Below are 14,426 nucleotides of genomic sequence, written 5' to 3'. Positions count from 1 at the left end.
TAACATATCTACATATACTATGTAATAAAGCTATAATGACCAGATAGTGTAGACGAATTATATAACATATCTACATATACTATGTAATAAAGCTATAATGACCAGATAGTATAGAATCATTATATAACATATCTACATATACTATGTAATAAAGATATAATGACCAGATAGTGTAGAATTATATAACATATCTACATATACTATGTAATAAAGCTATAATGACCAGATAGTATAGAATCATTATATAACATATCTACATATACTATGTAATAAAGCTATAATGACAAGATAGTGTAGAAGAATTATCTGACATATCTACATATACTATGTAATAAAGCTATAATGACAAGATAGTGTCGAATTATATAACATATCTACATATACTATGTAATAAAGCTATAATGACAAGATAGTGTCGAATTATATAACATATCTACATATACTATGTAATAAAGCTATAATGACAAGATAGTGTCAAATTATATAACATATCTACATATACTATGTAATAAAGCTATAATGACCAGATAGTGTAGAATTATAAAACATATCTACATATACTATGTAATAAAGCTATAATGACCAGATAGTGTAGAATAATTATATAACATATCTACATATACTATGTAATAAAGCTATAATGACCAGATAGTGTAGAATTATATAACATATCTACATATACTATGTAATAAAGTTATAATGACCAGATAGTGTAGAAGAATTATATAACATATCTACATATACTATGTAATAAAGTTATAATGAACAGATAGTGTAGAATTATAAAACATATCTATATATACTATGTAATAAAGCTATAATGACCAGATAGTGTAGAATAATTATATAACATATCTACATATACTATGTAATAAAGCTATAATGACCAGATAGTGTAGAATAATTATATAACATATCTACATATACTATGTAATAAAGCTATAATGACCAGATAGTGTAGAATAATTATATAACATATCTACATATACTATGTAATAAAGCTATAATGACCAGATAGTGTAGAATAATTATATAACATATCTACATATACTATGTAATAAAGCTATAATGACCAGATAGTGTAGAAGAATTATCTGACATATCTACATATACTATGTAATAAAGCTATAATGACCAGATAGTGTAGAATAATTATATAACATATCTACATATACTATGTAATAAAGTTATAATGACCAGATAGTGTAGAAGAATTATATAACATATCTACATATACTATGTAATAAAGCTATAATGACCAGATAGTGTAGAATAATTATATAACATATCTACATATACTATGTAATAAAGCTATAATGACCAGATAGTGTAGAAGAATTATCTGACATATCTACATATACTATGTAATAAAGCTATAATGACCAGATAGTGTAGAAGAATTATCTGACATATCTACATATACTATGTAATAAAGCTATAATGACCAGATAGTGTAGAAGAATTATCTGACATATCTACATATACTATGTAATAAAGTCTGTAAATGACGTCTGTCACTAAAGGAAACTGATATATTATGTGAGATTTCTGATTTTCTTTATTTGACTGTCATACTGATACAAACACAACAAGGAGCAAATATATAAATTGCACAACGAGGATTAGGCTCTAACTTGTTTCTGGCTCAGAGCTTATAGCAATGCTGGTGCTGACACAATGTGTATTGTATAGGAAGCGCTCTTGGGTAATGTAATGCTCCAGCGCCCCATTTAGTGAGCCCTGTGAGACTGTGGGCTGCAGGCACTGCATAGTCTATGAGCAGCTCCCTGGCAGAGACAAAGGACGTTAGTGAAACTGCTCTACTGCCTAAAACACATGTTACAGCACCACGGACAGCGCCAGTAATTAACGTTATCTCAGTCCTACCATCATCTCCGGGCTGATTATGTTCCCAGCTCTTTATATAGTCATCCTGAAAGGGAAAAAACAAGCAGATGATTAGTGTCTACGCACTGGTGTTACTAGCACACATGGTATTAGTGATGACGTGTTATATATATAATATTCATGTTGCTCAGTCATTGTCACGTCATGCACGTTAAGTGTTTATTAAGCTTGTTCCTTTAAGAATTTCACATTATGCACAGAGTACCCTGGAGTCAGATTAAACTATTTTGGCAGTTTTTGGTGTCTATGAAAAGATAGTAGCACATTTAAAATATACAAAACATATTCATGAATTAATTTGCCAGCATTTTCATATAAGTTTTCTCTGCATAGCCTGTAGTTTGATCATGCTACATGCTAGATATGTATTGCTTAGAGCAGTGCACAAGATAATTTACATCTGGCCTCTGGTTGACCACAGAACTAGATAAACATGTACAATATGGTTATAAAAGTGTGCTTGTCTGGACCTTACATTTTGCTGGCAAAATTATAACTTTAAACATTTCTAAAACATTTGTTGTATACTGATCTGCACTTCCAGGCTTAACTGCCGATATATCACTAATGACACTTCCCCAATGGTTTCCCCCCAAAAAACTGAATTTAAATCTCACACAATATGTATAAAATATTGTATTATTCAGTCTAATCTGGAAACTAAAGGAGATTCACAGATGTCAGGTCACTTGCGATATATTGCACGATTCTGCTGCTGTTATGTAAAGTGCAGAAGACTTTGGTATCTCAATATACAAATACAAATATACATAAGCCATGAAAAAGCTCCTGTCCCATTCCTGCAGTCAGGCATCTGTGCCACACCCACACATCAGGACACATTTATTTTTACTATGTAAGACAGATTCCTGGTACAAATAAACCAGGGGACAGGAGTGTAAAAACCAGGACCATCCCAGGAAAATCAGGACAGTTGAATGTCCGTTTAACATATTTCTAAAGATGCTTTACACAAAGGTAGGCGTCATGATTATTCTTAAAATACAGACTTGGGCCAGCACTACTGCTATGGTGCTCGTGTAGACTGGGGCAAACTGCCAAACCCCATTCAGACAACATAAAAAAACAAGCGACGTTTCGGGGAAGTCCCCTTACTCATGCTATCCATAGTTACTATTAACTCAGCAGTGTATACAAACTGCAAAGAGACAGGTATTATTTCCACTGAGAGGGTTTCAGTTCTTATGTTAAACAGTGGAGACTTTTTTAAGTTTTCAATTTGAAAGACTTCCTTAAAGTGAACGTCAACTTTCAAGAATGAGTGCCCGGCTTTTAAAAATACTATTAAAAACAGGGGCACCTTCATTAATGAAAGTTTACAATTCACCCGTTTTGTTAAAATTCTTCTTGAAGCCGGAGAAGCGATTCCTCCACCTGTCGCTCGTCACTTCTTATGTCAGCAATGACGAATCCGGCTTCCTCCAATCACGGCGTTGCCTCAGGCAATGATTCCCCTAGGGGGGAAGCAGTGATTTGAGGATGCCGTATTCGTCATTGCTGACATAAGAAGTGACAAGTGGCAGGAGGGGGAATAGCTTCTCCAGCTTCAAGAAGAAAAGGTAAGTATTTTAACAAAACGGGTGCAATGTAAACTTTCATGAATGAAAGTGACCCTGTTTTTAATAGTATTTTTTAAAAAACGGGCACTCATTCTTGAGAGTTGACATTCACTTTAAATAGATGCAAAGTTTTATAAAGCAACATAGGAGCTGGAGAACCTTTCCCACTGGAGAAATGTCACCTTAGAGTACCTGTCACATAAATGTAACACTCTGTGCTACCTGAATTTCCGAAACAGTTAAATGCGCAGGCAATAATCCACTTAAGTCTTTTAGTTCTGTTCCATATTTGGCAATATTGTCCTTAGGGAAATTACTTAATGTGTTATAGAAATGGCATGCCCTGATCTACACAGATGGTCTATAAACAAGAACTTTCAGTTGTCTAAATGTATTTTCCTTTAAGCAGCATTTGTGTATATTTGCATGAATCTAGGATGTGCAAATCCATATTCCTGAACACATTTTTTATCATATACGTAGAAACAATAACAATGAACAATGTAAATGTGTTCAGAAATAATTAATGATGACTTCACATAAATAATACTCTGGGATGTGATGAATATTCCATAGAATGTGCTCCCATAAAATAAAAATAAACATTTATTGGCTATGGCAGAATTACAATAAGATGCTGTATCTGGTTTCCATGGTGACAAATAGATGTAACGCATCCTCTGACATGCAATGCTTTAGCAACACGACATTTACCTGCTCAGATATAGATTTGCAGCAATAAGGACATCAATATAATCGTGAAGATGTTTTTTTCTTGCTAAATCATTCTGGACACAAGTCTTTTAAGTCATTATAAAAACTATGGGCAAGGTTACGAGTATCAAGCTAAAAGTTACATGCAAGCGAAAATGGATTTATCGCGGGTGTTTGCACTTGTTGGTTTAGAGCTCGTATTACAAGTTGAAAGTAAACGCGAAAGTGTGAGTACAATCACGATTTATGCTAGAATGATTACCGCGTTCGCAGAGCTCTGGTTAACTGTTTTTCGCAAAATAAAAAAGTTGCACAAAACACATCAAAAATACATTTAAAAGTACAGTTGCACTCTTAATAATGCTATCTAAAAATAATTATTTAAAAAAGGTCTTTGACATATAGATACATACTTATACATGTCTAAATATATATGTGTTTGTGTGTGTATATATATATATATATATATACAGGTAGCCCTCAGTTTACGCCGGGTTTAGGTTCCAGAAGGAATGGTTGTAAATTGAAACCCAGTTTATAATGTAAGTCAATGGGAAGTGAGGGAGTTAGGTTCCAGGTCCCTCTCAAAATTGTCATAAGTAACACCTAATACATAATTTTTAAAGCTTTGAAATGAAGACTTTAAATGCGAAACAGCATTATTAACCTAATAAAATAGATTGTAGCATCATCAAACTAAGTTTAATGAACAAAAACATTTGCCTGATAAATTACTTTCTCTTACGGTGTATCCAGTCCACGGATTCATCCTTACTTGTGGGATATTCTCAATCCCTACAGGAAGTGGCAAAGAGAGCACACAGCAAAGCTGTCCATATAGCTTCCCTCAAGCTCCGCCCCCCCCAGTCATTCGACCGACGGTTAGGAGAAAAAGGAGAACCATAGGGTGCAGTGGTGACTGTAGTTATTTTAAAAATTAAATTTGAACCTGACTTAATTGTCAGGGCGGGCCGTGAACTGGATACACCGTAAGAGAAAGTAATTTATCAGGTAAGCATAAATTCTGTTTTCTCTTACTTGGTGTATCCAGTCCACGGATTCATCCTTACTTGTGGGATACCAATACCAAAGCTTTAGGACACGGATGAAGGGAGGGAACAAGTCAGGTAACCTAAACGGAAGGCACCACTGCTTGCAAAACCTTTCTCCCAAAAATAGCCTCCGAAGAAGCAAAAGTATCGAATTTGTAAAATTTGGCGAATGTATGCAGTGAAGACCAAGTCGCTGCCATACAAATCTGTTCAACAGAAGCCTCATTCTTGAAAGCCCATGTGAAAGCCACAGCCCTGGTGGAATAAGCTGTAATTCGTTCAGGAGGCTGCTGTCCAGCAGTCTCATAAGCCAATCGGATGATGCTTTTTAGCCAGAAGGAAAGAGAGGTAGCAGTCGCTTTCTGACCTCTTCTCTTACTAGAATAGACAACAAACAAGGATGATGTTTGTCTGAAATCTTTAGTTGCTTTTAAATAGAATTTTAAAGCACGAACCACGTCAAGATTGTGTAAAAGTCGTTCCTTCCTAGAAACTGGATTAGGACACAGAGAAGGAACAACGATTTCCTGGTTAATATTCCTATTAGAAACCACTTTTGGAAGAATACCAGGTTTGGTACGCAAAACAACCTTATCTGCATGGAACACCAGATAGGGTGAATTACACTGCAAAGCAGACAATTCAGAAACTCTTCGAGCAGAAGAAATGGCTACTAAAAACAAAACTTTCCAAGATAATAACTTAATATCTATGGAATGCAAAGGTTCAAACGGAACCCCTTGAAGAACTGAAAGAACTAAATTTAGACTCCATGGAGGAGCCACAGGCTTGTAAACAGGCTTGATTCTAACTAGGGCCTGTGCAAACACCTGAACGTCTGGTACAGCTGCCAGACTCTTATGTAACAGGATAGACAGAGCAGATATCTGTCCCTTTAAGGAACTAGCTGACAGACCTTTCTCCAATCCTTCTTGGAGAAAGGACAATATCCTTGGAATCCTAACCTTACTCCACGAGTAACCCTTGGATTCACACCAACAAAGATATTTCCGCCATATCTTATGGTAAATTTTCCTGGTGACAGGCTTTCTGGCCTGTATCAGAGTGTCTATAACTGATTCAGAGAAACCACGCTTAGCTAGAATTAAGCGTTCAATCTCCAAGCAGTCAGTTGCAGAGAAACTAGATTTGGATGCTTGAAAGGACCTTGAATTAGAAGATCCTGCCTCGATGGCAGTTTCCATGGTGGGACCGATGACATGTCCACTAGGTCTGCATACCAAGTCCTGCGTGGCCACGCAGGCGCTATCAGAATTACCGAAGCCTTCTCCTGTTTGATTCTGGCTACTAGCCGAGGGAAAAGAGGAAACGGTGGAAAGACATAAGCTAGACGGAATGACCAAGGCGCTGTTAAAGCATCTATCAATGCCGCCTTGGGATCCCTGGATCTGGATCCGTAAAGGGGAAGTTTGGTGTTCTGACGGGACGCCATCAGATCCAATTCTGGAATGCCCCATAGCTGATTCAGCTGAACAAAAACCTCCGGGTGGAGTTCCCACTCCCCCGGATGAAAAGTCTGACGACTTAGAAAATCCGCCTCCCAGTTGTCTACCCCTGGGATGTGAATTGCAGATAGATGGCAGGAGTGATCCTCCGCCCATTTGATGATCTTGGATACTTCCTTCATCGCTAGGGAACTCTTTGTTCCTCCCTGATGATTGATGTACGCTACAGTCGTGATGTTGTCCGACTGAAATCTGATGAATTTGGCCTCCGCTAGTTGAGGCCACACCTGGAGCATATTGAATATCGCTCTCAGCTCCAAAATGTTTATCGGAAGAAGAGATTCTTCCCGAGACCATAGACCCTGAGCCTTCAGGGAGTTCCAGACCGCACCTCAGCCTAACAGACTGGCATCGGTTGTGACAATGATCCACTCCGGTCTGCAGAAACTCATTCCCTGAGACAGGTGATCTTGAGACAACCACCAGAGAAGAGAGTCTCTGGTTTTCTGGTCCATTTGTATTTGAGGAGACAAATCTGCGTAATCCCCATTCCACTGTTTGAGCATGCACAGTTGCAGTGGTCTGAGATGAATTCGGGCAAAAGGGACTACGTCCATTGCCGCAACCATTAAACCAATGATCTTCATGCACTGAGCCACAGAAGGCCGAGGAATGGAATGAAGAACTCGGCAAGTATTCAACAGTTTTGACTTCCTGACCTCTGTCAGAAAGATTTTCATTTCTACCGAGTCTATAAGTGTTCCCAGGAAGGGAACCCTTGTGAACGGGGACAGAGAACTTTTTTCTACGTTCACCTTCCACCCGTGAGACCTTAGAAAGGCCAGAACAATGTCCGTATGAGCCTTGGCCCTGTGAAAAGACGACGCCTGTATTAATATGTCGTCTAGGTAAGGTGCTACTGCAATGCCCCGCGGTCTTAGTACCGCTAGAAGGGACCCTAGCACCTTTGTGAAAATTCTGGGAGCGGTGGCCAACCCGAAAGGAAGGGCCACGAACTGGTAATGTTTGTCCAGAAAGGCGAACCTTAGGAACTGATGGTGATCTTTGTGGATAGGAATATGTAGATACGCATCCTTTAGATCCACGGTAGTCATATATTGACCTTCCTGGATCATCGGCAAGATTGTCCGAATGGTTTCCATCTTGAAAGACGGAACTCTGAGGAATTTGTTTAGAATTTTTAGATCCAGGATTGGCCTGAAAGTTCCTTCCTTTTTGGGAACTACGAACAGGTTTGAGTAAAACCCCAGTCCTTGTTCTGCAATTGGAACTGGGTGTATCACTCCCATTTTTAGAAGATCTTCTACACAGCGTAAGAACGCCTGTTTCTTTGTTTGGTCTGAAGACAAACGAGAAATGTGGAACCTTCCCCTTGGGGGAGAATCCTTGAATTCTAGAAGGTACCCCTGAGCAACTATTTCTAATGCCCAGGGATCCGGAACGTATCTTGCCCAAGCCTGAGCAAAGAGAGAAAGTCTGCCCCCTACCAGATCCGATCCCGGATCGGGGGCTACCCCTTCATGCTGTCTTGGTAGCAGGAGCAGGCTTCTTGGCCTGTTTACCCTTATTCCAACCCTGCAAGGGTTTCCAGGTTGCTTTGGGCTGGGAAGCGTTATCTTGCTTTGCGGCAGCAGAGGTTGCAGAAGGTCCGCTCCTGAAGTTGTGAAAGGAGCGAAAATTAGCCTCGTTTTTGGCCTTAAACAGCCTATCTTGTGGAAGGGCATGGCCCTTGCCCCCAGTGATATCTGAAATAATTTCATTCAGCTCTGGGCCGAATAGGGTTTTCCCCTTGAAGGGAATATTTAACAGTTTCGTTTTGGACGACACATCTGCCAACCACGATTTGAGCCAAAGCGCTCTTCGCACCATGATGGCAAAACCTGAGTTTTTCGCCGCTAGTTTAGCTAATTGGAGAGTGGCATCAGTGATAAAAGAATTAGCCAGCTTTAGAGCATGAATTCTATCCATGACCTCATCGTATGAAGTCTCCCTCTGGAGCGACTCCTCCAGGGCCTCGAACCAAAAAGCTGCTGCAGTAGTTACCGGAATAATGCAGGCAATTGGTTGAAGAAGAAAACCTTGCTGAACAAAAACTTTCTTCAGCAATCCTTCCAATTTTTTATCCATAGGATCTTTGAAAGCACAACTGTCTTCTATTGGTATAGTTGTACGCTTAGCAAGTGTTGAAACAGCCCCCTCTACCTTAGGGACCGTCTGCCACGCGTCCCGCCTGGGGTCGTTTATGGGGAACATTTTCTTAAAGATAGGGGGGGGGAACAAAGGGTACACCTGGTCTCTCCCACTCCCTAGTCACAATATCCGCCACCCTCTTTGGGATCGGAAATGCCTCAGTGTATATGGGGACCTCTAAAAACCTGTCCATCTTACACAATTTTTCTGGGACCACCATGGGGTCACAATCATCCAGCGTAGCTAAAATCTCCTTAAGCAGGACGCAGAGGTGTTCCAGCTTAAATTTAAACGCTAAGGAATCTGACTTTGCCCGCTGAGAAACTTTTCCTGTGTCAGAAATTTCTCCCTCAGACAGACCGTCCCTCACTGCTACTTCTGAGTTTTGTGAGGGTACTACAGATAAATCATCCAAAGCTTCTGATTGCTCATACTCTGTATTTAAAACTGAGCTATCGCGCATTTTTGGAAAAACTGGCAGTTTGGATAAAAATGTTGCAAGGGAATTATCCATTACTGCTGCTAATTGTTGTAAAGTAATAGGGGCCAATGCACTAGAGGTACTAGGCATCGCTTGCGCGGGCGTAACTGGTGTCGACACATGGGGAGAAGAAGAAGGACTATCCTCATTACTCTCTGTTAAGGAATCATCTTGGGCTACATTTTTAAGTGTCACTGGATGGTCTTTAAAATGCTTAGATGTTTTAGCACACTTTACACATAAATGCAATGGGGGTACCGCCAGGCTTTTAAACATAAAGAACAAGGTCTATCTGAAGGCTCAGACATGTTTGACAGACTTAGACAGCCCTACAATACAGAAAAAATCACTTTTTGAAAAAACGTTACTGTGTCTTTAAATAATAAAAAGCACACACTTTTTTACCAAATCACCAAAAAAACATCCGATCTTTATGAAATTTTCACCACATGATCCTAATGCTTTGAAATGATTGCACACAAATTTTCAAATCAATTAACCCCTTATTGCCCAAACCGGAGCAAATTGAAGTAAACAACCGGTTTAACACACTACAGCATGGTGCCACAGTCTTTGCTGTGACCCTACCTTCCTTTTGGGTTATTTGTAGAAGAAAAATAAGCCTCCCTGATGTCCTCCTGCACTCTCAGGACTCGTGAAGCAGCATGAAGCTGTCTTGTAAATCAACTGCGCAACTGAGGCGCGAAAATGAGGCCCCCTCCCTCTTCATTCCAGAGTTATGGGGCCTTCCTGAGTCAGACTAGGTGTCTTATAATATGCCAGGCATAATAAAAACCCCAAAAGTGTTTCCAACGTTTCAAACACTTGAACAAATATAAGATTACACTAATAAAGTAATCGATTTAGCCCATCACAGTGTCTACCAGTATTTAAGCCCTTAACTGAAGCCATCCTTCTATACGGCGTCTCAGAAAATGGCTTACCTTCCCTCATGGGGATTTCTGTCAGTCTTCTAGCATTACCAGGTCTTGTTAGAAAAAAATGACTGAGCATACCTTAAGCAGTTAAGCCTGCAAATTGTTTCCCCTAACTGAAGTTCTCCGGTATTCAACAGTCCTGCGTGGGAACAGCAATGGATTTTAGTTACAACATGCTAAAATCTTTTTCCTCTCAGCAGAAATCGTCATCACTTTCTGCCTCAGAGTAAATAGTACAAACCGGCACTATTTTAAAATAACAAACTCTTGATTGAAGAAATAAAAACTACAAATCTAACACCACAAACTCTTTACCCTCCCGTGGAGATGCTACTTGTTAGAGCGGCAAAGAGAATGACTGGGGGGGCGGAGCCTGAGGGGAGCTATATGGACAGCTTTGCTGTGTGCTCTCTTTGCCACTTCCTGTAGGGATTGAGAATATCCCACAAGTAAGGATGAATCCGTGGACTGGATACACCAAGTAAGAGAAATTATCACACAACAGACTGTATCATCATCATCAATCTAAGTTTAAAGAACAAAAACAAAATAATCACATAACAGACTGTATCATCATCATCAATCTAAGTTTAATGAACAAAAACAAAATAATCACATAACAGACTGTATCATCATCAAACTAAGTTTAATGTAGAAAAACGTTTTTTTTTACTTGCATTTTTCTGCAGCTAAGGGAAGTGGCTACTAGATCTTGTTCCTTTAAAAACGGATCCATTGCTCAGGTCTGGTTATACACTGATTAGCCTGCCTGTGTTTATTCACACAACAGACTGCATCATCATCAAACTAAGTTTAATGAACAAAAAGTTTTTTACTTGCCTTTTTCTGCAAACGGTTCTCTGCATTGAGTCTGCAGCTAAGGGAAGTGGCTGCTAGATCTTGTTCCTTTGAAAGCTGATCCATTGATCATGTCTGGCTTGCTTTTCTTTGCATGTGTTTGCTGCAACACAAGCGGACAGCTCCACCTACTGGCTATTTTAATGTATGCATGTGCTAATGCTTTCAATAGCAGTCAATGCTTTTCAATAGCAAAAAAGGGGCGTTATTCTGAAACGGCGCAAATTGAACCGTCGTAAACCGAGGGGCACCTGTATATGGTTGTTTAACTTCTTTTACATAATTTCTCGAGTGGAATAAAATGTTTTTAACTCTAGAAAAATGTGACACAGATAAGACTTTGAACAGTCAGACAGTAAAAAAAAAAACAGAAAAGGGAGGGGGAGAGGGGACTGTTTAACCCTAGGAGGAATACAGACTCTGACTGACTGTCAGTTCTTTTTAGACAAAGCACATATCCCCTTGTAAATATAGTTAAAAGCTGTAATGATTACTTTTGTTGGGAATAAGGGTATATCATACCACATATTAGAACCTTTGAGTGTAACTGTAGGTCCTGAAACAGAATGACATGTTCCAAAACTGTTCAATAATTTCATTAGGAAAGACTTACTGTGTAAACTAGGGAAAGTTTTCCTTAATGTGTCTAGAGGGGAGCAAGAACGTGTATACCTGCCTTGGAGTGATAATTGCAGAATCTATGTGTTAAAGATTTGTGACTAATAAAATCGGCAGGGGAAATGATTTATTGAAATTAAAGGAACTGTACTTGACATTTTTATTGTTTAAAAAAAAAAAATAGTCCCTTTGTTACCCATTCCCCAGTTCTACATAATCAACACGGTTGTATTGATAAACTTTTTTACCGCTGTGATTACTTAGTATCCAAATCTCTTCAGACTGACCACTTATCTCAGTGCTTTTTTATAAACTTGCAATTTGGCCAATTAGTGCTGACTCTTGCGTCAGTAAATGCTGTATAGGTAGCACAGTTTAACTAGCAGTGCATTAATTAGCCTTTCACAGCCAGATAGTGAAATAAGAGGCGGCCTACAAGTTCTTAGAAATCAGCCTATGAGCCTGCCTAGTTTTAGCCCTTAACAGGGAATACCAAGCGAACCAAGCAAATTTGAAAATAAAAGTAAATTTTAAAGTTGTTTGGAATTAATGCCCTATCTAAATAATTAAAATTCCATTTTTATTAATCCTTTAAAGAGAAACATAAATTACCCTGTATTTTACAATACCCCCTGTGTAAAATACTGATGACTATTAGTTTAACATTGCTCAGAAACAGGCTGTAAATATAATATCTGTGATGTTGATTTTAGAGACTATGACATACAACTAACAGCAATGCTTAAGTCTTTCCATATCCAGGTACTTGCTGCACAGTTAAAGAATGATAATCGTGTAGTGCATGCCATCTCACCTGGAGATCTTATAATGGTTAAAAGTTTTTCTAGAAAAATAGCTCTGGAGCCAAAGTAGAAGATGCCTGTCTGCGTATTATTTATCATAAATACAGCCACTGAAGTCAATTACTTTTTGTATGATTTATTTATTCTATTACTGTGTATTTGTTATATGTGTATCAAACTCACCATGTATCCTTTTATATTTTTGGGTATTCTCAATGTTCCCAGTTATGTCTGCCATACCACCCCATGGGAACAAGACAATGCATTTATTGTTACTGCCACACTGATGGTACAGGTGCCTGTTGGATCTGTGGTTTCATACCATATATCCATGAGTCTGGTACCTCTGTATTATTGTTCTTTTAGTTAAAATACTATTAAATTAGGCATTTAAACAATGTATTCAATGTTTCACTATTAACAATGAAACATTACTATACATTCATTTTTATTTTGCTTATTTATTTGTAAAGTACATATATATAAAAATGTACTTGTTCAATTTTGTCCCAGCGATGACTGGGTTAATTATTTTAGCTAATGTATCTGGGAGGTTTTGTATATTGCTCCTTCCCCGTATTCTCTATATGTTTTGGTTTATTTTTAGCTGGATTATTAGTTTTGCATTCATTTCAATAGCAGTGAGCATTCAAGGTAGTTTAGGTGTTAATATAATTGTGCTTAAATACGTATGTACTTATGTTTAGCTATTAGATAGAGATTACAAAGAAATATACTGTATGTCTGTGGCAACCCCAGTCTCTTAAAGGGACAGTACACTGATATATTGTTTTTATAGTTATCTATTTTAGACTTGTTCTACCAACTGCAGAGTATAAAATGTATGAGAAATTGCATTTTCAGGTTTATTTGTGTATATGAAGTAGCTGGTTTTGTGCTTTTAAACCACAGCCTATCTTCAGGTAATATCATATCCCATTATGTTATCACTTTGTTTACACAGACTTACATCCTTATCTTTTATTTATGTTGAAAACCAAAGCTCAATTCTTAGAGAGAACAATGGAAAATTATAATTGTATTACTTAACCATTCTGCGTGATACTTAGTTTAGTGTTTTGGTTTTTGATTTGACTTTTGGCCTGGCAGGATAGCCATGCTCTATGGTAAATGAAGAGAGAAAAAGGGTCTTGGAAAAAGCATTAAATAGGAATAGAAAAGAAAAAAGTCACAACGTATAGTTTGTGTCACTCAACATAACCCCTACAGCAAGGATATCTCTAGGATTATATACAAACACTGGGATATTTTGAAGGATTGGAATCCTGACATCATAGCCTTTAATGATATCCCTATGATGGCCTACAGGAGGGTACCTTATTTAAAAGATATGTTAGTTAAGAGTGATGTGGGCCCCAGAAAAGTACCTAGTCAAACCTACATTACATCTAAAAACACAGGCATGTTTTGGGATGAGTCAACACAGGTCAAATATTCGTTGTGGTGATCTTTATGCCCCAGTATCCAGTCACTTTTTAAGAAGCTGGGCACAGTATAAGCCAGCTTAGGTGGCAAATCATAGATGGCATAGGTAGGTTACGTAGAGGGGGTAATAGGGAACAACTATTGAAACAAAAGGAATCCTTTTGGATCCATAAACTTAATACTATGGTCCCTGTAGGTCTAAATAGGGAGATTTTGCTGTGTTTCTTTAAGGTTAATATCTAGCAGCTTCTGTCTGGTATAGGTTATTTTAATTGGTTTGCACTTTAGAATGATTTTTTAATAAGATTATAGTGTAGAATTGGAGTAATTGGTTTTTAGTAGAATGTATTA

At 38.1% G+C, this 14,426-nt stretch overlaps 1 protein-coding gene across 1 annotated transcript in view; it reads right to left on the bottom strand.

Annotated features, from left to right (window-relative positions):
• Nucleotides 1-14,426, bottom strand: part of SPOCK2 (SPARC (osteonectin), cwcv and kazal like domains proteoglycan 2) — a 236,909-nt gene that overhangs the window by 51,778 nt on the left and 170,705 nt on the right. The window contains exon 3 of the mRNA XM_053691931.1: nt 1,888-1,933. Within this exon, the coding sequence (XP_053547906.1) occupies nt 1,888-1,933 (46 nt within the window). The remainder of the gene's footprint in view (nt 1-1,887; nt 1,934-14,426) is intronic.

This window comes from Bombina bombina, chromosome 9 (assembly GCF_027579735.1).
Source record: "Bombina bombina isolate aBomBom1 chromosome 9, aBomBom1.pri, whole genome shotgun sequence".
In the NCBI taxonomy this organism is placed as follows: Eukaryota; Metazoa; Chordata; class Amphibia; order Anura; family Bombinatoridae; genus Bombina; species Bombina bombina.
This window is presented reverse-complemented; position numbering and strand designations above follow the sequence as displayed.